General features: G+C 42.1%; 1 protein-coding gene across 3 annotated transcripts; it reads left to right on the plus strand.

The window, feature by feature from the left end:
* Positions 1 to 474: 474 nt before the first annotated feature.
* Positions 475 to 25,250, plus strand: macf1b (microtubule actin crosslinking factor 1b). Of its 3 annotated transcripts, XM_044033598.1 has the most exons (41): positions 475 to 660; positions 777 to 835; positions 1,456 to 1,567; positions 11,273 to 11,329; positions 11,460 to 11,630; positions 12,167 to 12,333; positions 12,441 to 12,600; positions 12,688 to 12,772; positions 13,116 to 13,360; positions 13,507 to 13,626; positions 13,725 to 13,832; positions 13,926 to 14,144; positions 14,411 to 14,614; positions 14,719 to 14,950; positions 15,033 to 15,259; positions 15,360 to 15,482; positions 15,564 to 15,665; positions 15,865 to 15,966; positions 16,095 to 16,259; positions 16,413 to 16,568; positions 16,795 to 16,992; positions 17,289 to 17,417; positions 17,522 to 17,692; positions 17,786 to 17,941; positions 18,040 to 18,246; positions 18,326 to 18,445; positions 18,524 to 18,693; positions 18,805 to 18,964; positions 19,086 to 19,280; positions 19,540 to 19,665; positions 19,751 to 19,894; positions 20,070 to 20,258; positions 20,346 to 20,460; positions 20,573 to 20,739; positions 20,818 to 20,980; positions 21,554 to 21,708; positions 21,829 to 21,903; positions 22,027 to 22,144; positions 22,946 to 23,091; positions 23,244 to 23,376; positions 23,513 to 25,250. In XM_044033598.1, exons 1-41 carry the CDS (start codon positions 556 to 558, stop codon positions 23,536 to 23,538), a joined length of 5,982 nt encoding a protein of 1,993 aa, XP_043889533.1. In that variant the 5' UTR covers positions 475 to 555; the 3' UTR covers positions 23,539 to 25,250. The 3 variants fall into 3 exon arrangements, with proteins under 3 accessions (XP_043889533.1, XP_043889530.1, XP_043889531.1); XM_044033595.1 differs by lacking the exons at positions 475 to 660; positions 777 to 835; positions 1,456 to 1,567 and adding exons at positions 7,173 to 7,853; positions 10,342 to 11,078; XM_044033596.1 differs by lacking the exons at positions 475 to 660; positions 777 to 835; positions 1,456 to 1,567 and adding exons at positions 7,901 to 8,026; positions 10,342 to 11,078.
* Positions 25,251 to 25,400: the final 150 nt, after the last annotated feature.

Consider the following 25,400-nt stretch of genomic DNA (forward strand, 5'->3'; position numbering starts at 1 on the left):
TAGTGCCTTTTTTCTATATTTTTTATGTTTAAAGAGTACAGTACTGGTAGAGCTGCTAATATGATCATTTTAAAAAATGGAAAAGTAAAGTAACTGAAATTGTATACACATTTTACTAGTAATAACATGATTTACTATCTTCACATTATCTACCATTGCATTGATAGTAGATTTGGTGTTTATGAAGATGTTACTAAGAGGAGAAAACATCAATATTATTATATATATTATTATCTCCCATGATGTGTGGATGTTAACTAAACCCCTGGAACTCACAAGTGAGTTTAATCAAACCTGCAGCATTAGCTCTACTGTATGTGACCACATGAGGGCAACATTAAACCGACCTAAACTCGCCTCCAAAACAGCAAATAAATGAGTTCAGATTAATGAAATTAATAATTTTTTTAAACTACAATTACATAATTACTGGGAAATAGTTTAGATATACATCACACAATACTTTATCATCAGCTAGTCTTTGCATTTAGTGTCTTTAAACAGTACTACTGTACATACTTTTGCTCTATGTACCACAATTAGCCACTGGGCTTGATGAAGGAGTCTGACAACAGGACGTTCACCTGCCAGAGTTCTTCTCTCAGTTCCCCCGACGACTCAGATCTGACCCTTCCCCTCTCTGCTGTTCCCACATTTGAGGTAAGTTCATACACAACACACTGTGCACATGAGGGTCCTGGCATGAACAGCGTCACCTCAACCTGTAAACACTCTAACAGTCAGAGAGGAAAAAGGATCACTTCTTTATCTTTCAGGATAACCAAAGCACTGTGTTTGGATCACCGACACCGACATTACAAGATCAGAGATATGGGTATGCAAATGTATATTATCCTTTTCATGTACACTCAGCATTTATTGATGTCACTTTTGCTGCATGATCAAAAACGGCCACCAAAAGTCTGTGAAGACAGCTGGTCCACTGTCTCGGCTTAGACTGTGTGCATTTGTCATCGACACAAAGGCAGAGCTATGAAAAGTGAATCATCCAACACAAGAAAACTACTGTATGTTCCAGCTCAGCAGATTGAGAGCAGATGCCTCTCTAATGACTTTTACAGCCCCTGTTATATTATATTGTTGGGAGAATTATCCTTAAAGATTATTTTAATTAAATTGTTAAAGTAAGTAAGTCTTTTTACTCCAATAAAAACATTAAATTCTAGTTCCTGTTGCATAGCTTGCATCACTATCAGTGTACTCACAAAATTAAGTCGCAGATGGTCATAATCCACTTTAATCTCAACAAAAAATATGATGGTTCTCGCATAATCATTGCAATCAACAAAACGCTATAACAGCACCCACATGTGCAGACAAAAAGCATAAATTATATTAGGACATTTATAATTTATAAATTAGATTACGAGAGAACTTATCACATGTTTTGGCATGATTAAGCTTTTTTTTTATTATTGTCGCTCTCTATTTCAGGGTGGATGTGGAGGACGTGAGTCAGTGGCAGACTGAGTTCAGGAATCAAATCAAAGCACTGAGAGAGTGGCTGAAGAGCATGGAGATGAGGTTGCCTCCTCCAGACCCCAGGGTCAGTTGAGTGTCTACTGTCTGTCTGCCTGTCTGTCTATTGTCTTTTTCCCTGTTTCACCACATCCCGTGTCTACAGAAAAAACATCCAATCATGGGTGTCAACGGCCATTCTTAGAAGCTCAGAGAGGCTGGAGCTCAAAGCTAAGATGTTGATTTTTTTAGCAGATCCTACATGATTTTTTATAGCTCATTAACTAAATTGCTGCAATCAAGATTGGTTCAAGTGTAATAGTTTGGGAAGCAGAATGAGCAACTCCCTAAATATGCTGTGTTTTGGGCAAGTGTGCTTTGTACTGCTTTGTGCCTTTGCTGCTTTATTATATATTTATTTTTTATGAGAAGTGAAAATTAGGGAGGACGAGGACTGCGGAGGTTTTTGCAAAGTTTGACATGCTCAGATGGATACCGAGGTGGTCCCACTCCTGCAGGGACACCTCTTTAGGCCACAGGGGAACAGTGGGGCTGGGGGATCAAGCTCCATTGTGCCCAATGTGTGTGTGTGTGTGTGTGTGTGTGCTTGGCAGTGAAGGCCCGATGTACACATGAGCGAACACACTGAAAAGACATTAGAGTCTGATGGTAGGAAGAAGCAAAGGGGACACACAAAAAAAAGATGGTGAGAGGTGCACTCATGTCCAACAGTTGAAGCTTTTATCTCAGACAACTGTAGATTTCTTGTCCATTTGTTTTTGTGTGTTTTATTTATTTAGTTTTCACTAAATTCAAACATTAAGTGTGTTTTATTCATTGAAGGTCAGCATGTTAAACAAGCTAGCACTAGCATGACAAAGCTAATAGCAGCTAGCAGTCTCACCATGTCTAGTTTCCAGTCTATTTTTGCTGCTAATTATAGCTCATTAAACAGAAACTAGATGTTTTATCTTGGGATGTTTGTGCGTTATGTAGCAATTAAATAATTAAGTCTTCCTTTTCATTAAGACACAGCGCTACCTAAAGGCCAATCAAGCGCTCATCATTAACATGGCGACGCAGCTCTGTAATGGAGCAATTAAGATGGTGAGGGTAATGATGTAGTTGAGTGCACTTAGTTCAGGATGACTTAACCTTCTCCAATAAGCTGTGAGTTAACTACAATAAAAGGATTAAGAATATTTGATATTTTTACTATTATATATAGTTGAAGCAGATTATGGTCCATTAAAATGTACATGTTCCCCAGCCTTGTACAAAGTACCTAAAAGGGATACTTGAATAAAAGTATCTTACTACTACTACTTAAGTTTTAGACGTAGGTAGGGCAAGTTGTCTCGCAACTCGAAGGTTGTGGGTTCAATTCCTAGCTCTGCACCTCTTGAACCTATACGACCGTTGCAGAAGCTGTTGATTGGCGTATAAACGAGAAGAGAGTTTTGAACAGTTATATTCTAACATTCTTGCATTCTTGGTTGAAATTCTTTTTTCTGTTTCCTTGGGGACTGACTTGTGAAATGCACAGGCATGTCTTATCACGTCATGAAAGCTTGAATGCTTTGGAGAGCTTTAGTCTGACCCCCAGCAAGAGTGTGTGAAATAAGGGGGTGTCTTTTCATCTCTACCATGCCTTTATCATACTGCATCCGACCACAGACCTTTGTCATGGTAATGCTGTTAGTCTGCTGCACTGCTGGTCCCAGTCTTGGCCTAAGGGACTCGTTAGTTAGTGGCAAGAATGAGGACATCCCTGAGCAGCCCCCCCATATTTACAGACCTTCTTACAATACACAGGAGAGCGCAACACACCTGCTCCTTAACACAACACATGCACTGGCACATCTTAAACCACTTTTTTTTTCCCCCATCAACACTGGAACGACTGTGTGTTTACATATGAACCTCATGAATAAGAAGTCAAACAGTTCCCATAATTTTCATTTTGTATTTACATTAAGTATCATGCAGATGTGATATCACAGTATTAGAAATGATGAGACAAAATGTCTAATAATGGTAAATACATCTCTGTCCAGTTGCATATCCACGAGAGCAACATAACTTCATCTAATCCTGGCGTAAATTTGGTAAAATTTCCAGGGTGACTCTTGCATGAAAAAAAATTAGCAATATCGACCAACATAATGATGGACTTGTTAAATGGTGTCTGATTTTTAATTCATGTGAAATAAACGCATTTGGGGCATGAATAATAGAGGGGAATTTGAGCTCTGTTGATGGAGACGATGAGGTAATGTCTGTCAGTGCGTCATGTTGGTGACAAGTCAAAAAGACATCTCTTCACTTTGACAGTCAAACTAAGGTGAAAAGTTCCTCTTTTGACCCCCTGACCACCCCACCCCCACCCCCCACACCCCCACTTGCCTGGCTGATGACATTGTTGTTGATAAAAGCTCTCTGTGTTTTAAGTGTCTCTGGTTTCCCTGGTTCTGTCACAGATGCTGCATCCCAAACAAGCCTTGTGCACACAGGCCTGGCCAAGCGGAGAAACAGGGGTGAGAGATCACGCTCTTTTCTCCCGTGCTCTCTGTCTCTGACAGCCAGCAAACAGAACAGCACCTCCAGTCTATGATGCCATCACAACATTTGGCGAAGGAGGGGCTTGTTTTGTTAGCGAGGAGTGAATATATGGATTTAACTTGTTTAAATCTCACATTCACTTGATTGTCTCTTGTTCAAATTGATTTTCATCTTATGGCTCTTTAGGTAATCTCTCTCAAAGGAGATTTTTTTTATTATTATTCACACTATAAATCAATGTTAATGGCAGTGTGGGGCCTCTTTCTTTATTACTCATGTCTTCCTTTACTCAATGGAAAATGTAGACTTTCAGCTGTAAATCCTTTCTTCCCGAGAGCAGTTGATTCAAAAGCAGAGCTGATGATGTGGTTGAACTCCTCTTTCCCCAAGTGGCTGAATCCTCCTCTCACCCATGACTGTAATTTCCAGTTTCCAGGCAGCTCAGCAGGGCCCGGGCAACCCAACAGGGGAGCCCATCATCCTTTCATCCACTGTTCTTGGAAGCAACGTCTTTTGGTGATAAATGACAGTGTGCACACTGAATAGTGCTTCTGGTCTGACCCTGAAAAGAGACCCCCTTCTTTTTCTTCATTTCTCATGAAGAGGGCTAATTACCATGTTCTGTAGAGGAGCCATTGAGGTCTTATTTAATTTGAAGGCTGTAAGAGAGGTTGAGATGGCGGAGGAGGGGAAAAAACAAGCCTGCAAAATTCATCTTTCTCTTCTCCGGTCCTTTGACACATAGAAACTTTGATCCAATATAAAGTTTAATTGGGCACAAATTTGAACTCACTTTCATTTAAAAACAAATCTTGGCCTGTTCACTGTTATTGAATTGATTTTAGAAGAATAAGGATGAAGAAAAGATGAGCGGACTTTACCCAGCCACACATTTTTACCCCTCGGTAGCAGCGTACTGTATCACTGCATAGCTCAGTGTGCCATTTGCTCTTCAGCTCCATCAGCTGTTGTCTTTTTTAAGAGCTGTGATTAGACTCTATGTCCACCTACTGTGAAATGGAGAGGAGTGGGCTTTGGCAAAAATCACTCAATTAGTACAGAAGAGGCTGGAGGACGATGAAAGCTGGGATCAGGTGTTGTGGTTCAGCAACAATGTCTTCCTGGCAAAGCTTTGCCTCATCACCGCCAGCTTCTTTCAGAGCGTACTGGGAATGTGGGCCCTACTTGCTCATTAAACAGCTAAAGACATTATCTCTGTGAGTAAAGCGAATAAACATTTATCTGTCAGTTTGTGAATCTTTTAGCGCTTCATTTGTTATTCAGTCTGTAAGGAGTGTTAATAATGTCGTTAAGTGCAGGATATTGTTTTTGGTACAGTTTACTTTAAGGTGTTTTTCGGATAGTTTTTAAATCCCATTTGCTTGTTAACCATCCTAGTTGTGGGTATTTGTGTATTTGAATAATCTTAAATGTCATATCATCAACAACTTTAGATTCAGATTGTTTAGATAAGTGTATCCGTCTGTACCAAACTGTCATAAGCTCCTCTAAAAGCTGTCAGTGGTGTGAAACCCGCAATGGATACAGGTCTGAAAAATATTAACATGCAAATAAATAACAGGAAAAAATACTTTTAAACACATAAATAACAGGAAAAAACACTTTTAAACAAATAAATAACAGGAAAAAAATGCTTTTAAACCTGGGAAATCACTGTTTCTTTTCCCAATTTCAGTCAAAGCTGGTTTAGTAAGCTCTGGCACCATAGCTTTATCCTTTTATTTACAACGTACTTACCACTATAAGATCAGAAAACACGATGTGCCATTCTAAACGGCATGGACAAACAACCTGCTTGAATTTCACTCAGAATGCACTAGAAATAAGTACTTATCATTAAACGAGTTACACCGTGATCTTGTGGCGTAAACATAATAAATCACTTCTCAGTCACATACCTCGTGCTGTATTAACTAGGTTTGCATAGACGGGTTCAAAGAGATTTCCATCCACGTGTAACACATTAGGCCATCTACACCAGAGAGAGTGCTATTGATTATATGATAGTTTATGAGGAGATGAAGAGAATGTACTTGCATTACAGAAGACACGCCGGCACATGAATGTTGCTGCCACGTCTGCAGGTATTAGAGATTATAGGAAAATAAGATATTTATTGAATATACTGTGTATACTGTGCAAGACCAGATGAGATTGTTTATTTAAAAAAAGAAGTCTTGTTCTTATCCAGTCACCTGTCCTTGAACACTCTGGTGAATGACCTTGCAGTAAGCCGACTGAATGCAGGTGTGTGTGTGTGTGTGTGTGAGTGACAGAGTGAGAGGAGAGTGTGAGTGTGTGTTCACTGTACATGAATGTGTGCATTTGGTGGATCAGTGGATTGGTTCATTACTTGGCTGACTGGAGAAGGACAGTAGGAAATGAATAAAGAATGAATGCATGGTTTTGGGCCACAGACACTGATTGTAAGACCTGTGTTTTTGTTGCATCTCCACATTACAAAAATGTCAAAGGTAGTTTCTGGTTTCCGTGAATGCTTTCGCTCTTATCTGAAAAAGAGTTCACATGGTTCATTTCAAACACAAGAACATGCATGTGACTGTTGCCGTAATGATGTTTGCATACAGTAGGCTTGGTATAAGGCAAATGTTGTGACTTTTTCAAATGGGGTGTGATAGAGTTTCACTATAGGGGTCCTTCCTTTGCTTTCCCATGCCAGAAGCAGAGAAAGGAATCGGTATTATCTTCCCAATGCTCTCTGTTTTGTGTTTGTTTCCTGCTCCTTTGTTTGTGTGCTGGGTTTGCAGCGCTGGAAGAGAGTTGAAAAGTAATCTGAGATGTTTTACAGTAATTAGGCGTCTTTGTTGCTGTTGTGGAGACTGCTGCACTGGCTCGCTGAATGGGGAAAGAGGGGACTGCGAGGGGGATGGTGGCAAGTGTGTGTGGCAGAGTGGGTGTGGGTCCCTTCTTTTGTAGCCTGCACTTCTCTCCCTCACCACCGAGAGAGGGAAAGGGCTGAGGCAGCTGTCACTTAACATGTGAATGTTCTGGGGGGTGAAGCCCAGGGGTCTTTAGAAACCTCTCCTTCTTTGCCCCCCCCCCCCAACCTACTCCATTTTTTAAGCAGAAGCAGCATGGAGTTTCTGAGCCACAATCAGACCCAGAGGAGGGGCTTTGTCGGATGAGGAGGGGGAGAGAGTGAGAGAAAAAAAGCCCAAGGAAGGTAAAGGGGGCACTTTGCCGCCTCGCTGTCTGGTTCAGGATCAACCTGCAGCAGCAGCAGCAGTGCTGGTGGAACCAGTACAATCTGACCTCCATGTGGAAACTGCTCTTGGCTGGCTACTGTGGGAGTTCAACTGAGCCGTTGGAATACATTGTCTCCATCTGGGCACACTATCCCATCAGCGGCGTTAACAAGGAAGGAATTCCTCTATCACAGCTCCCACAACAAAGAAGAAAGGGAGAGGAGCAGAGCTGGTGGGAGGAGAAGTGATGTGATGTGAGGGGAGGGGAGGGGTGCACTGTGAGGGGAGAGGAGGACATTGTTTGCCTGTGACTTTGGGCAACGGAAAAGCATGAGTTATCAGGGCATGTGTGTGAGTGTGTTTAGAAAGAGTGTTTGTATGCGAGCATGTGTGAATGAGTGAACTATGCAAGTGTGTGTTTGTGAGGAGCCCTCACTCTGGGATGTTGGAGCGGGGAGGCCGTTCAAAGGATGCTCAAACAAAGCTGGACTTTTTCTTTTTTTTTTTTTCCTCCCCTTTTTGAATGGTGATTGAGGACTGGCTGAATTCCTTTACTCATGCTGTTGCTCTCGACTCTGCGTCAGGGTAAGTGTGGTTCATGTAACCTACAAACGGCCAAAAACCGCCAGTAACCCAGACAGGACAGAGAGAGAGCTTGGTTTTGGACTTACTGATACTGATCTAGGGAGCCATGTGATAGTGAATGGACAGGAAATGAAACGGATGTAAGAACTTCAGTGTGAATGGATCATTCTATTGTAAGTAGATCTGTATTTAGACTCATTTGTAAAAAGTCCCTTAGATGTTTCTTTTTCATGAAAATATTTCAGGTTATTATTATTCGTCTTAGTAGACAGACCCTTCTCACAAACTGTATTATATTCACCATAATCCCAGTATTATTTTTATGTACAGTACATGCTTTGTTGTGTGTTCTGAGGATTGTTAGATAGATGAACACGTGACCTTGTACAATATACTCCCTAAGATGTTATGAGTCTCATGGGTGAATGCACAGCTGCCATTCTTGATTAGGAACCATTACCGTGATTACTACGACAGGTCCTTCTGTTCCTGAACAGAAACTGACACACATCAGTGCTATGACATCATGGCTCTCTACTGTTGTGACTCATGTTAATTGTTCTGCTATAGTAATAAAGGGTTGACCCATAAAGGGCTACTTCGAGTATGTAAATAGTTCAATCACGTCAATATACAAGACTCCATTAGTATTTTTTTGTCACGTGTCTCATTTTTTGATATTTAGATCAAATCAATAATTGCAAAAATGTGGGCAAACAAAAATATGGCTTTTGTTTTCCCACACCATGGGAAAGCCCTTATGTTAATGTAATAATCCAATTCATCAGGAAATGGGCTGCAGTCATGTATCATAAATCACCGTAGAGAGCAGAGAAAGGGGCCGGGCTGAATTAAGGGCCATTTCAAACTAGGTTAAGTGATGGGATGGTTAGGTCATCCACAATATACATTAAAAGGGTGAGTGGTTGTGCAGTTCCCTGGTTCTCTCTCTAGTATCGTCATTCTAGGAAGGTGCATGTCTAATATACAGTAGACTTAAGGCTGGTTTGCTTTGATCACAGATTATGTAGGTCAGGGTATTGTTGTTTTTTGAAAGCCGGTGCAAAAAAAAAAAAAAACACCTTCAGCCTTCACCTTTTTGAGACCTGGTAGACATAATTAAAATATACGGCGTGTTAGAATATGCACGCGCAGCATTTGTAATTTAGCAAATGAACGCACATGCGGTGCAGTAACCAGACACGACACACCCTCTCTCTTGAATTGTTAACTCGTGTGGACATGGCCACAGACACTCTCTCTGCCCTCCTCAGGAGACTGCTGGGCAGTGATCTGAGCTAACTGGGTAATCATTGATCTCGGTACTGGGGCTTTGTCTGGGCCCTACTCTCTGATCTGAATGTGTACTCCCCTGTGAGTCTCCTGACTGCATGATGAAGCCAATCACTGGCCTAATGCAGTCATCGGAGTCATCGTATCAAAGTAGGTCATTCTTAGAGTGTGATTTATCTCAACTATAATGAATGAGATTGTATTCTAATGTGTTAGATATTGCTATAGCTCAAAGGCAGAGAACAGTAGATCAGGATAAATATATGGAATCAATTTTGGCTGTAAAAATACAGATTCCAATTGCCCATTTGTTGACCCATGAAACCCCCCCAGAGATCTTTAGTCACCCAGCATGTCCTTAAGCAACCTACATCCTCTCAGAGGGAGGACCCAATCTTAACAGGGAACCCCCCGCGATCATCTGATGGGCTCACCTCAGCTTCTGTTTGCGATAAAATTAAATTCAACTTAAATCAATCTGCCAAAATAATGAAGTCGCAGAGGGAAGTCTTTAATGATCTTCTCATATTGATCAAATACAGTGTTGAATGGTGGCACATCTTATGAGCTTCAGTTGGAAATTACATTATAACAAAAATACAATTAATTTCCTTTTATTATATTGCAATGCACTGAGGTGTACAGGTAATTGCTGTATGCCACTCTGTGGTTCTACTTCCCCAATTATTGTCACCCCAGAGGAATGATGCGATGTCTGCGTTTTTATGGCTGTCATATTCAATCGCATCATTAACAGTTTTCCCTGGACTGGTTGAGGCTGATTTAAAGACAGAGGCTGGCTGTCTGCCACCAGTTCTCTTGTGCCAGGCTAAGCAGTGGGATCCTCGACAAGCCTGTCACATTGATTTCCAAACTCTGAATATTTTAGTTGGTGATTTGAGACAGAGGGAGGCATGTGTCTGTGTGGTTAAAAGGGAAGACAAAGGGAGGGGAGTATTTCCAGGCCAAGTATCTCTGCTGTAGTTCCCGCAACTCTGTCAGTGTCAAGCAAAAGGGCAGAATTGGCACAGAAATTCAGCAAATAAAAGATGTAAGGGACTGTTGTTGCTGTAGGGAGCATCATTTAATTATTTTGAAGCAGCAAAGTCTTAAAGGAAATCTTTTTGTTGATATCGCACGATTTGCATTGATTGATTTGATGATGATGACTCAGAGCCACCTTGTCTTATTTTAGGTAGCTGGAGACCCGCTTGCATGTATGGCCGAGGGGCCTTACCTCACCTATTACCTCACTAGCCTCTGGGCTGAAGGATTATGGGTAACCTCATTAGCCGGCCCAGCTGCCTGGGCCAGAAGTCCAAGCATGTGAGGTCAGACGAGGACTTCCTTAAGAAGTGTTACCAGCGACCAAAAGAGTGGCAGTCCCCGGAGCAACATGGGGAGGCTCAACAAGAGGAGGCTGTCAAAGACAAGTCCAGAGATGGTACGGACAAGGAAGGAGAGATGGATGGAGACAAAAGGACAGAGGACACTGACTATAAGCGGGATGAGGGGACTCATACCCCCATTTCAGACAAACCCCTCCGCAGCTCTCCAGCATCCACGATCAGGAGTAGCAGTACTCTTGATAACGCCTGGCACAGTAGCCCTTCACCAATTAAAACATCCCGAAATGGGACGTTGACAAGGAGAACAGTGCTTCCGGAGTTTGCCAGATCTCCACTGGCGTATCCGGACAAGAGCACTCCAGAGAGGAGGGCCAGCCTTCAGAGGAGAGACTCCAGGGAAGGAAGTCCATGGTCCTGGAAGACTTTAGCATCACGTGAAGTCACAGAGGTGACGGAGGTGACAGAGACGGTCGTAACTGAAATTGTCGAAGTGACTGAATATCCGTCGGGAAATAAAGGAGGAGACCCCATAGTCACCAGAACTGTTAGAGTCCTGAATGGAGTGGCCGAGGAACTCGCTGAGGTTGATAAAAACACAAACTTTCAACCACCCAAAACATTCATTTCATTCTTTCCTCTCCTCACCAAAAGCAGACATTCTCTTCTCCATCTCTATCTTTAAAAATGAAAAAGTAAACATTATTTTGCCTCTCTACAGTACAGTGGCATATCGTTTTGATGAAATGATGCGACTTGTGGACTGTTTTTACTTTGCAGCTCCAAAGTAATGGACACTCAAGCTCAGACCAGGATTCCAGCCTGGTTAAATGGAGGGTATGTTTCACTGATTCCTCTTTTGTCCATGTGTATCAACAGCAAAACCGGTCATGCATCTCTTGAAAACATTCTCATGTTTTCATTTAATCAGAATTCAGCTAATTTTTTTGTGATGGTCTTTTTCAAGGGAACAAAATCTGCCTTGGCTTTGAGGGATGTGGGAACAGACCCTGAGACTTTTCTTCAAAACCTGAATGCATTGCTCACATGGATCGGTGAAATAGAAGAGCTCACGGCCAATCAGAAATCCCCATCGTCAGAGGTCAAAGTGGTAAAAGCACAGCTCCAAGAACAAAGGGTGTGTTATCCGCAATATTACTGCACCTCATTGTGTTTGAGTGCTATAGTAGGATGAATACACCTGAAAGGTGTACCTATGTAGAGGTATGCTGAGGACATGGAAATGCTCAACTGGTTCCTTTGTAGTACAAATTCAGTGCTTTTCAGTCAGAATGGGTGGCATTCATAGCCACAGTGAGTCATTGTGAACATTCCCTGGGGGTATGAAAAAAGAAGGAAGTCTCTCACCTTTCAGCTGTAATCACAGCCATTGTGAGCTCCTCGGATCAGGTGAAACCTCCCTGACTCTTGACAATGTAAGCTTGATACACAAGACAGGGCGTCCTCCATACTGACACAAATGCAGACAGAATACAAGGCTTTGAAACATATCAATTCTTTTTTGCAATAGCAATGAATTTTTTCTCAAATTAAACATCGAATATAGATTATGGTTGTTATACTTTACTAATAGGAAGGTCAATTCTTTTTTAATTACTTTTTTGAATATGATAAACCTCTTTATTTAACAAGGCATGTTGTCTTGTTCCTCAGCTCTTGCAGCGCCTTCTTACAGACCGTCTGCATAGTGTGGACTCTATGATGTCCGAGGGTCCCCGGTTGGTAGAGGCCCACCCAGGAGAGGAGGGGGAGCGGGCAAAGGTCAAGCTCTCCACTCTCAAACTGAAGTGGGAGGCCTTGCAGCTGGAGGCAGAGCAAAGGTCAACTACTTTTACTGGCAATGCCACACGTCCACATGACAAATTCTGTTCATTTTGTGTGATGCGAAAGTTACTCATCCGTCAATGGAAATGCTGTTGTCTGGTAGGAGGGCGAGTCTGGAGCTGATTCTGCCCAGGGCACAGCTCTTCCAGGAGGGAGTAGACGGTCTGCAGCAATGGCTCATATCTGTAGAACAGACTCTGGCTGAACTACGAAATGCAGAAAGAGTGATGCTGCACCTCTCAGAGGCCACAGATCGTGCCAAGGTCGGAAAGCTGTTCGATTAATTGCCCATTGTTCATTTTGTTGTTTGATTAAAGACATGTAACTGTGATAGCTTTTCATTTTCATAGGCTATTTGTGAAGAGATACAAGTCAAAACCATGGAGTTAGGGAAAATCCAAAAGTGCGGACATGATCTGATGGAAGCAATTTCAGGTAATATTTACAAGATGAGTTAAATTAGTTTTAGTTTAGTTAGTAATAGTTAGTAATATTAGTTTTAGATTAGTTTTCACTGTAACATGATAATAGGCTCACATTAATATTATTATTACACGCTGCTGCCTTTGATTTCAAAATGTCAAAACATAGTGTCTAAGAAGTATCTACAGCTAAGTGTAATTCCCTTATTTTGTATTATTCCCAACTCAAAGTAAGAGTTTCTATTGTATTGAGTATTTTATTCCACAATAAGATACGTCCTATTAATGTGAAAACACGGACTCACCTTGATGGGAAGTAGTTTGGTCTTACCTATGTCCTTCATTTCCTCCTTCAGAGGAGGAAGCCCAGCAGGTGCAGGAGAGGATCGATGCACTGCGTATTCGTTGCTCTGTGTTGAGTCTGAGCAGTCTGGATGTGCTACAGCGGCTGGAGCAGGCCGTGGAGGCCTCTAGTCGTTGCACCTCCAGCCAGGAAGACCTCCACCTGTGGCTGGGCCGCATTGAGAGGGAGCTCTTGGCAGCAGCAGGAGCACAGACACATGGTGGGGATGCAGTACTATGTGCAGCTGAAAGACAGAGGGTAATGTTGAAACTTTGAATTGATCATTGTTTGATTCATATTTGCTAAATTCTTTTTCTTTCCCCCCCAACGATGGACAAATATTATTAGTAAATGAGTTACCTACTCCTCATAGATCAACCCTCAAATGTAAAACTTCTCCTTAGCTTGAAAAGGCGGTTGTGAAGGAGATGGCCTGGTTCAAAAACACAGCACTGGGTCTTGAAAAGCTGAAAACCATTAAACTGGATCCAGAGCTCATAGCAGAACAACTGTATGAGCAGAAGGTCAGGACAAACACTGCTGGCATTTGATGGTCTGCAATTTCTTTCATTTTGTGACTGGTGGTGTGGGAATGTAATTTGGTATGTTATGGCCCAAACAGATTTTGGCCGTCGAGATTCTCCAACACAGGTTCAACATTGAGAAGATGGTGAGGATTGCTGAAATCCTGCTAACTTACAGTGATGAAGGAGAAGCAGCTGATCTCCAGGTAAAGACTTTAACAACCATACTGATCATGAAGATGTCACTCATAAAGGTTTCAAATCTCATCTCTTTATTTTACTGTCCCTTCTCCAAACAGACCCCAATAGATGTGTTACAGGAACAATGCAACACCACCTCAGCCACTAATTCCCACGTGGTGCTGCAGCTAGAGCATGCCCAGTCACTTCTTCTCCAGTTTTCAGAGAGCTTCGCTGAGGTCTCACCTTGGCTAGAAGAGACTCAGACTGTCATTGGCCACCTCTCCCTGAGCACAATTAGCTATGAAGCATTTCGGGAACAACAGGACCTCTTACAGGTAGAAGAAATCACTACTTCACCTTTTTTGTGCCATTCAACAATGACGTTTTTTATACTTTGCAGTAAAGAACAGGTCATTTGTGTATTCTTCTTGTTGACTGGGTTACTTTTTCCACCAGTGTGTTGTAATGACATGTCTGCTTTGTCCTGTATGCCAGGATCAGTTCTCCCCCATTCATCTTACTCACCCCAGGTTCCCTCTTGAAAGAAGTCTGTTCTCCACATTATTATCAAACCTTTCCTCATCTTTGTCTTCTCCCTAAGGGTCTGCGGGAGTCCATAGCTGAACACAGGCCCTTGATTGCCCGCCTCTGCTCTCTGGCAAAACGCTTGTCAGAACTAAATCCCATTCTGGGGACAGAGTTTTGTCGCAAGGCTGCAGATGCTGAGGAGCAACATAGAGCCATCAGGGAACGCGTCAGAGAGACTGCCAGTCTTCTTGAGGAGTCATTGCCACGATTCACACAGGCGAGAATGCTCTTATAATGCAGAACATATTGTAAAATATATTTACTTTAAGTCACCAACATAGTAAAAGGCTAAACTTATCTTATCATCTCTTGCTCTTGTAGTTGAATGAGAGAATGACCCTAATCAGAGAGAGTCTGGACCGCTTGCACAGTCGCATACAGACTCCCACCTCACTTCAAGGACTCACCCCGAGGATCCAGGAGCAGCTGCATGACAACAAGCACACCCTGGCTGAGCTGTCTAAACTGGAGCTGGGCCTCAGCAGTGTCAAGACTCAGGCAGATGAGCTGCTGTCCAACACGCTGGCTGCTGGTGATGCATCCATCGGCACAGGTAATTGTTTTCTCTCATGTTTGTGTACAAGTCATTGATTAAGTCATTGATGTAAAAATGCTATTTCTGGACAATCCTGAAGCAATCCAGGAGCGAGTGTCCAGCCTGTCTCAGCTGTGGGATGAGACACACTCTCAGGCCCAGGAAAGGGAAACCTGGCTGCTCAAACTTTTGGATCTCGCCATGAAGTTCTGGAGTGATGTTGCTGATGTCACAGCTGCCCTGAATGATGCACAGCAGGCAGTTTTGGACCTCAGTGCTAATCGGACAGACTCTGAGACAATCCGCCAGAGCCTCGAAACCATGCAGGTTTGTCTGGACATTTTACAATATAAGAATCCTCTAATTGTAATCTACAACTATTCCCCATGGCATTTAATCATTTTTCTTCGTGTTATTTCCACCTCAGACCGTCAGGGAGGATATTGACAGTCTACAAGCAGATCTGGACACCCTCGGCATCGTGGGAATGGACCTCATGTCTGCATGTGGGGATACAGACAAACCAGATGTTACTAAGAGCCTTGATGAAGTAAGCAATAATTCAAATAAACTGTTGTTGTCTCATGAAAATGTCATGATTAACAGTACCGTGTCTTTTGCTACCTTGTAGCTCTACTGCACCTGGAACAACTTAAGCAAACTGTGGAACGAATGTCACAAAAAGCTGGAGGATTCCTTACAGATGGCCCTCAACTATCAAGACACGATGCAGGTGTGTGTGCTTGCGTTAAGTTAAATTAAATATGCCATTTCAGAAGATACATAGAACTATTTGGACACGTTTAGCTGAGAACGAAAAGTCATCATTATTAAAGTCACAAAGCACATTAGAAGTTAAAGGCTGGTAGAAACTAACTGTCAAATAAGTTATGTCATTTACTGTGCTTCTTCTGTTACTTATTTGCTTATAGGGTCTTTTTGAGTGGTTGAAGTCAGTTGAGCTGAGGTCTACTGAGGAATTCATAGTCGGAACTGACCTGGAGTCGGTCAAAGAGCAGCTATGCGATCTCAAGGTGAGTTTGTGAACCAGAGTGGAATCGAGGAGTGCTCGTCTAGCATCAGACAATGATTGGGACAGTTGTGAGCTGAATGTTTGTTCAGATGTGTTGTTATTTTAATTTATTTTTTTTTTTTCCTGCAGGAGTTCAAGCGAGAACTTTACCAGAAGAAGATTGAGATCGAAAGCCTGAACCATCGCTTTGTTTGCCGGCTGTCTCCGGGCTCTGAGCGTCCGGGCTCAGTGTCTCCACTGTGTGACTTCAGACAGCGTTGGGACAGCCTGGAGTCAGAGACGGTCAACAGACAGGTGAGAGAATGGAGGCAGATATTTCAAGAAATTAAAAGAAATATATATATATAAATAAATGGATGACTGATAAACCAGCATGAAGGTAATTCAGCTGTTAATAATCAATAATCCTCACCTTAAAATTCTCTATCCGTGTGTTATTGTTTTCAGCATCAGCTGGAGTGTGCTCTGCTGGGTCTGGGTCAGTTCCAAAACACCCTGGATGAGCTGCACACATGGCTCTCCAGAACCGCAGAGCAACTGCAGGGCAGCCAGCCAGTCAGTATCGACCTGCAGACCTGTGAAATAGAGCTGGCTAAACACAAGGTTGGTGGTGTTTGGTGTTTGATTGCAGGGCTGCGCGGTCACTTGTAAACTTAAATTGCATTGATCTCTTTGAAACTTCACAAACAGACCTGAGTTTATCTGCTGGAAAACACTTGACACTTGAATTTATAGCAGACTTCTATCTCCTCACCGTTCTTTGTACTCTATTTCTGTTCATATATATTTCATTTAGCCCCTGATCTTTCATATTTCTTCCTCTCCAAAGGTCTTGCATAATGACGTCATGTCCCATGTTCGCACTATGGAGTCACTGAACCAGGCGGGCAGGGGACTGCTGGAGGTTGGGTCTGGCGATAGTTCACATGGTCTGCAGTCTCACCTCGAGCAGCTAAATGAAAGCTGGGAGTTTGTTCGCTGTGAGGCTGAGCGAAGGCAACTGGAACTTGAGAACAGACTGAGTCAGGTAAAGAGAAAAAAACATTATATTGTTGTTGTTTTTTTTACTGTTGCACCTCTAACTAGATCACTTTCAACCTTAGTACAACCTAGAATAGTGGTTTGATTTCATATCAGTGATATGGTGCCATCTTGTGGTGATTGTCCTGGTTTGTCTAAGAAAAAAGAAAACTAAACAAAATCCTAAATTTGATGGCAAACTCTAATACTTGATGAAACGTTAATGTAGTGATTTGAAAATCCTATTCATAGATTTGTTTTTCTTTCTTTCTTTTCTTTTTTTTTCTTTTTTTTTTATTCCAGGTCCAAGATGTTACAATGGAGATCCAGGATCTTCTGCAGTGGCTGGAGAACACAGACCTGAGATTGTCCTCCACCAAGGCCATGTGGGGAATGCCAGACTCTGCCAGTGAAAGGCTCAGTGTACACTCGGTGAGACCTACCAAGATTTCAATAAGAATTTGGCCCCAATCATGAATATACTGTAGCTGTCCTGCCTAAAATCTGACATTCTTAATTCTCCTCACTGAAAACAGGAGTTGTGCAATGAGATGGAGTCAAAGCTTCACGCCTTCACAGATGTGAAGAATGCCATCCACAGGATGCTGGAGAGCAGCAATGTTGTGCGGGGGTCGAGCACTGAACACAACCTCTCGATTCTTGAACAGAAATGGGCATCTGTTTACAGCAAAGTCCAGGAGCGAAAGGTTATTTGACGTTACTCAGCCAATTCATTGTTTTCTATATGAACTCATTTTATCACAAGTACATTATTTTATTTTGTTCTGCTTGATTTACAGGCTAAACTCACAGAGGGACTGAGTCTGGCCAAGGAGTTCCATAGTAACGTCCAGGAACTTCTCACTAAGATGAGCAAATGTGAAGAGTCTATTGGGCTTCTTCCTTCTCCCAGCTTTGTTTTGGACACTGTTTGCACTCAGCTGAAGGATCATAAAGTATGACTTTCTATACGGCTGCATTCTTCAGGTTCAGAGTTACATAGGCGTTTGTCAGTGTTTAATGTATTGAAATGTCATTTTATTTGTTTTTACAGAAACTGATGAATCAAGTGAACGGTTACTGTGAGAAAAAGACCACAGTGGAGAACACAGGCTGTAGACTAAGTGAACTGAGCAGGAAGGAAGACAGTGATGTCATTCATAACCTAATAATGACTGTGCAGGATCGATTCAAGAAGCTGCAACAACGCACCTCGGAAAGAGGCAAGATGCTGGAGCAGGTCAAAAAGAGCGCCAAGCAGGTAAACCACGTTATCCCCTCTTAACCCACCACTTTCATGTTCCAAACCTCACAGTGTCTTTGCTGTATCTACCTTTCAGTTCAGTGAATCTTGGCGCATACTATTGGACTGGATGACTGACGTAGAGCAGACGCTGGACACACACAAAGAGATTGCTGTGTCTCATGAGGAGATTAAACAACAACTGTCTGAACAGAAGGTGCCGTTTGCGTCACGATGAATACAGTTTGCGATATGTTTTACAAGCGTCTTTATTCATCAGTTGTTTGGTCATTAGGAGTTCCAGAAGCTGCTCAGGTCCAAGAGGCCCATGTATGAGGTTACGCTAAAGAGTGGTCGCAGCCTCCATGAGAGAGCTCAGACCAGCCATGACAGACAACACCTGGAAAACCTACTGGCTGAACTCAAAGACTCATGGGACACCATCAGTGGCAAGTCTATGGAGAGGTACGGTCTGCCGTTACAGTATGAACACACAAAGTACAATGACTTTCAAACGAGGCAACAAAATGAAGTTCATTCAGAGTAATGTTGACAATGTTTGTTATGTTCTGTTAGACAACATAAGCTGGAGGAGGCGCTGCTGTTCTCAGGCAGATTCACCGATGCTCTCCAGGCACTGAATGACTGGTTGTACAGAGCAGAACCACAACTGGCTGAGGACGTTCCTGTTGGTGGAGACAAAGACATGGTCAATAATCTGATAGACAAACACAAGGTACAATACAATCAATGTGCTTTAATGTAAAGTTGCCTTTTTCTTATATTTCTGTGCTACTTTCTTTACATGTCTGTGCTCCTCAGCAAATATTCTCTCTCTCGCTCTCTCTCTCTCTAAGGCATTCCAAAAGGAGTTAGGGAAGCGAGCCGGATGCATCAAGACCCTGAAGCGCTCGGTAAGGGATCTGACCAGGAGCAGCACAGCTGATGCACACTGGCTGCAGGAGCAGATGGATGAACTGGAGGAACGCTGGGAGGCTGTGTGCAAGCTGTCAGTCAGCAAGCAAGACAGACTGGAAGCCGCTCTTCTGCAGGTAGTTTCTATCAGCGGAACAGACCTAACATGCAAAGTTCATAGAATCTGCTGCTTGTAGTTAATGTAATGTAATGTAATGTAATGACAATGGTCATTATAGCAACAACTCTAATGGCTTTTGCACACTAATGTATATAAACGTGACAGTGGCTTCAATGTTGGCATTTGTCCTTCACAAACAACACTGACTTTAACAATACCAAGAATCTGTCCATTAATAAAAGTCATGTGCGTGTCTCTTTCTACGTCCTCTTCAGGCAGAGAAGTTTGATGGCCTTGTTCACGCTTTCATGGAACACCTTGCCGAGGCGGAGAGGATATTGAAATATGGGCTAATACCTGAGGAGGAGGAAAGTCTGCGTGCCTTCCGCAAACAGCACGAGGTCAGTATAACGTGATAGTTTAACATGCCCTGCAGGCAAGTTCACCGTCTGTACTGTTTGTTAAAAATGGTCTAATACTCCACAGGAATCAATGAGTTTACTGCAGTCTCAGAATGTGGAGTTGGAGAACATCCACTGTCTGGGTGAGGAGATTCTTGCCTCCTGCCACCCAGACTCTGTCATCACCCTCAAATCCTGGATCAGTGTCACCAAAACCCGCTATGAGGAGGTGAGTGGCCACATCTCTGCAAAGTTATCCTCCTGTCGAGTTAAAAATATCACAGCTATTTTTTTGTATGGTATTATTCGTTCCTTAAGTTAAGTCATTGCTTTGAACACAGGTTGTCAGCACCAGAATGCATCCACTGGTGTCATTTTCTCCCACTTCCTGTTTTCTGAGTCAGGTACAAACATGGGCTCAGCAGCAGGGCCGGAAGATCGAGGCCAGCTTGTCGGCACTGGACGCAGAGAAAGAGGAGGTTCAGAGACTTCTAGACTGGATCTCCTCTGCAGAGGAAGCCCTCAACTTCCGAGACCAAGAGCCTCCGCCTGAATCCACAGAGCAGAACCAGGAGCTCATTGAGCAACACACGGTGTGATTTTTATTTCTCTGTTCAGGATGCCTAGATACATATACATTTACATAGTTAAAATGTTTCCTTTCAATTATCATTCTCCAGGTATTCATGGAGGAGTTGAATAAAAAATTTCCAGAGGTTGAACATTCCACAAAGACCTGCAAACACAAGAGAATTCCAAAACGGCAAGTGTCCCCAAGTAAAAGGCCCCTCACAAGTAAGACACAGTGGACAGTTGTTGACAATATACTGAGCATTTCATAAGACAATTATGAGTTTAGTACATATTGTTGCCACGCTACAATGCTGTTCCTTTTTCCTCCAACCAGAGAGGAGGAGCAACCAGAAGCTGCAGCCTGCTCTACCAGTTCCCCTGGAGCACCTTGACCCCCAGACTCCACAGCTCTGTCAGCTGGTCAGTCAGTGGCAGAAGCTTTGGCTGCTGGCTATAGCGAGACAGAGTCGTCTGGAACAACAGCAGCAAACACTCAAAGAGGTGATTGTTGCCCTTTGAAACTGTAAAAAAAACAACGATTTATTTGGCCGGGTTTTAATTTGATATGTTTCCGGACAGATGGAGGAATTTGCACACTTTGACTTCAACATCTGGCGGAAGCGTTACATACAGTGGATCAGTCATCTGAAGTCGCGCATCTTAGACGTGTTTCGCAGCATCGACCGCGACCAGGATGGACGCATCAGCCAGAAGGAGTTTATTGATTATGTCCTTGCCTCAAGTAAGACCCACTTTTATGATTCACTTCTCTTTAGTAGGCCAATGCATCACCATCCATCCATCCATCCATATTCTACCACTTTATCCTCCACATGAGCGTCGCAGGGGGTACTGTGGCCACAGGGCCACATATAGAGTCAAACAACCATCCACTGTCACACCTACGGTCAATTCAGAGTGTCCAGTCCAGTATCTTATCCCCATATTGCATGTTTTTGGACTGTGGGAGGAAACCGGAGAACCCGAAGAAAACCCACACACACACAGGCTGGCTTTTGTCTGCTGTGGGAACGAATACAATAGACATTTACTCTCTGGTAATTATTAGTTTGAAAAATGCAGGTTTTTATCGGCTTCAACGCTGATTAGCAGTAGTGCCTTAAACCTGACACCTAGTTGAGCACATTCATGTCATCACAAAGTCTTTCCGGGGCAACTTTATGGCATTCAATGTTGAAGCAGGGTCCAAACACAACCCTTAATATATGTGCAAAGATGTCATTTATTTTATTTATTATTTTAATCTGTAATGTGTAATTCAAAAGCTTGTTGGCTTTATTGCTCACACCTGTAGAGTTCCCCACCAACTCTCTGGAGATGAACGCAGTGGCAGCCATCTTTGACATGAATAGCGACGGCTTCATTGACTACTATGAGTTTGTAAGTGCACTTCACCCCAGCAGAGATCCCTACAGGAAAACACTGGATGCAGATCAAATCAATGAAGAGGTATGAGCTGTGTGTGTGTGTGTGCGTGTGTGTGTGTGTGTGCAAGAAAACACACTCATGCAGTCAGATTCATTAGAGGGGCTGACACTGTCACACTGACTCATTATTTGTCTTTTGTAGGTGAGTCGGCAGGTCTCAAAGTGCAATTGTCCCAAGAGGTTCCAAGTGGAGCAAATAAGTGCCAATCGATACAGGGTCAGTCCATTATTCCATTAAATTTAATTTAACAGCATAAATGAGAAACTCTGCTCTGTTACATGTTACTGTACTGCTGTGACCTGGAAACAGTTTTTCAAATGTACTGTGCGTTTGCTGCAGTTTGGAGATTCACAGCAGCTGCGGATGGTTCGTATCCTGCGAAGCACTTTGATGGTGAGAGTGGGAGGAGGCTGGACTGCGTTAGACGAGTTCCTGGTCAAGAATGACCCCTGCAGAGGTCAGCACACTGTTTCTAGTCACTACCAACAGACAACTACAACTCTAGTGCGAGACACATTCAATACATTTAACGTGGTTCTGACCTGGTATTGACACCTGTGCTCCGAGATCTGATCATCACTCAATATGACTGTTCACACCTGGTATTTAGATACTTCCCGTATGTGTCTCCTTGTGATTGGATCTTGTATCATTGTTGTATTCTTATACACATTGATGTCAGTATGTGTGCATGTGTGTGTGTTGATGCAAAGAGCAAGAGAAAGAGAGTCAAGATGAGGTTAATGAATCAATGGATAAATACTGCAAAGTGCTACAATGGTAAATTGGATTAAGATTTTAACCATACCAAAAAGAAATAATGTGTTAATGAGTGTATATTATATTGTATTGTAAATACTTTAAATTTACTGTGAGCTTGTGAACGGCACCAGTTCAGAAAACCGTCAGCAGAGAAGGCAGTTTCTAATGGATCCTGAGGACTGATTTACATTCATATATCCTAAAGAATGAGGTCACATGTATCCCAGACCTCGAAATGTGGTTTTGTGATCAAACCTGAAGACACGTTCAGGATGTATTGTGTGTGTTGACATCTAAATTTAGCACTTGACCACTTGTGATAGTCTAAAATAGCATATTCAAGAACTGTTTTCACAGGTAGTAATCATTTTAAAATGAATGAAAATGAGAATAATGATAAAAATGTATTCAAAATCGTTCAGCCCTAGTGCCTACTGTACAAAAAAACCCACATTTCATGATGGACTGTGAAACTTCCCCGCTGTGTCACTCGCAGTGAAAGGTCGGACCAACCTGAAGATCAAGGAGAAGTACTTGTCTCCTGCAGGAAGCACAGCTAAAGGTTTGAGTGTCAGCAGATCCAACTCGAGCCTCAGCCTCTACAGCAGTGCCTCTGCCCCCACCAGCCCCATGACACGCAAGGCAAGAGTTCATCTGTCTTCTTACAAATGGCTGCAGCAATGTCATGTTGTTTTGTTATTCTGTTCTATTCTATGCTGTGTATTTCATGACTTTTCAACATTACAGAGATAGTAGTGCTACACTATGAGGAGTCTAACATACAGTATTTACAGGCATTACTCCGGAGGAGTTTCTCAGGTGATCGCTGCATTCGTCCCAGGAGCTCCATAGCTGCTTTGGCGTCTGATTTACAGTTTGTTACAACAGGGGAGGACATCTCAGCATCTGTCCTGTCCTCACCATCAGGTCAGCTTTGTCACTTTAGTCAGTCTGAAGATAATTCTACTTTGTCACGATACCTGCAGAAAATCTGGTGAATTCACATTATTCTGTGTGTGTTTACGCTCCTTCTTCTTTGTTCTTTTTTTTTTGCACCCTCCAGATGAAGCTGAGAGGTTACCCACATGATTGCCTCTGCAGCGCTGAACCCAAACACACAGCCTCGGGTGGGGGCCTTGAAACAGAGTAATTGCTTTCAGTGAAATCTGAAAAGCGACTCTGACGGAAAGTTACAAAGGACACGACAGGTGACGCAGAGAGTCTTTAGCTTTGATAAGCCTCGGTGAAGATAATGTGTGGGAAACAAGGACATTGCATTTCATACAATACGGTTCTGATTACATAGAGAGTTGAGAAGTTCTGCATGGATGCTTTTTGCATGATAGAGAGAGCCTTGCTTAAATTAGATCATGTTGGGTTTTTTTTTGTCAGCTTGATAAGCAAAATAAACAGTGCTTAAACCTGAGAGTAATGCTTGCTCATGGGCAGTGGAAGTGATTTAAAGGTGACATACAGCTAGAACATATTTGTATATGATATGTGAGGGCGCTGTACTGTTTGACTGCTCCCAACTAGCATCCAAAAAACATATACCAAATCCATTAGAGGGTACAGCATGCTGTCCGTCCGTTTGATATTGTTTTTTATTTCAGTTATTTCACTCCATGAAGATGATGTTGTTGGCAGGGCCACGTTCTTTCTCTCTTTTCACCTTTTTTTTGATGCCATGTTTTAAAATTCTTTTGTGTTTTTTTTTTATTCTATTTTGCAAAGATGTTGTAAGCATTGGAAATGCTGTAATGAACAATACAGGTCATTGTTGATTTGTCGAGATTATTTTCTCAGGAGCGGTTGTGCTTTTCTTTGTTTGTCTTTCTGTGGAACATGACTGTGAAAGTGTAGACGTTAAGTTAGTTTTCTTCAGAACGTTACTTCTTCGGCACATTATTTTCATGAAAATGCACTTTTCTCTATTAAAAACTACTGATAGCTTCTTTTGCTTAGTGGGAAACGTGGCAGTTGTTGTTGAGTAAGGGAATTACTTTTGAAACTCAAACAAAAATGTTTTGATTTGATCTACAATTGTGTTACAGCAGAATGCACTGGAGCTGTATGGTTGAGAAGTATTTTTTTTTTAGGTTTCTTGTCAGCATATTTTACCAAAAGCTGTTGTATATACTGTATGTATTTTCTTTTTTTACCTTTCTTTCATTTAATGTTTGCTTTCTATGATCTTCAGTCCATTCAAAACATTTTTATCTTAGCTATAACTTAAAGGTGATCCAGAGTAATCAAATGTAAATATTAAATTTGATTACTCCTGAACCTGCAGGTACCAGTATGTATTGTTTTAGCAGACTATACTGAAACACACTCTCTCTGAGAGAGAAGCAACTGTAGCTACAACATCAGTTTACTCCACGGGCTGCTCAGTGCTTCACTGTGCCTGAGGCAATACTTTACAATCTGTATTTTATGTGTAAGTGTCCCTTTGTACTAGCTCTATTAAGCGTAAAGCTTATGTACTGAATTGCATTTGTTCTATGCAGTTGTGACAAAAGCATTTTTTACATAAAACAACAAAAATGTTTTTACATTATCAAATACCTTTTCTTCTTCAGTGTGTTGATGTTTGGAGAAGACTGATTCTGTACAAAAACACAATTATTGTCAGATTTCACGACTATTGCTATGCACACTAATCTTTCTGTACTGTAAATGTTTCTATACCCAGCACTCCTTCTGATGTCTAATCTAGGTAAACTGTAGATCACTAATAATTTGAAGTCCACTATGACAAAATAAATAATTTTTATAATGAATAAAAAAAAAAAAATTGCCATTGTCATTAATATTGTAAACTGCTGAAATGGTGCACTATTTTGCAAGATGTTAAACAAAAATACTTAATCTGTTGTAGAGATGGATGTACAAACACCACAGTTTAGCCTACTGGTTTGTTTACTTTCATTGCAGTGACTGTTGTTTTT

This window comes from Solea senegalensis, linkage group LG9 (genome assembly GCF_019176455.1).
Source record: "Solea senegalensis isolate Sse05_10M linkage group LG9, IFAPA_SoseM_1, whole genome shotgun sequence".
In the NCBI taxonomy this organism is placed as follows: Eukaryota; Metazoa; Chordata; class Actinopteri; order Pleuronectiformes; family Soleidae; genus Solea; species Solea senegalensis.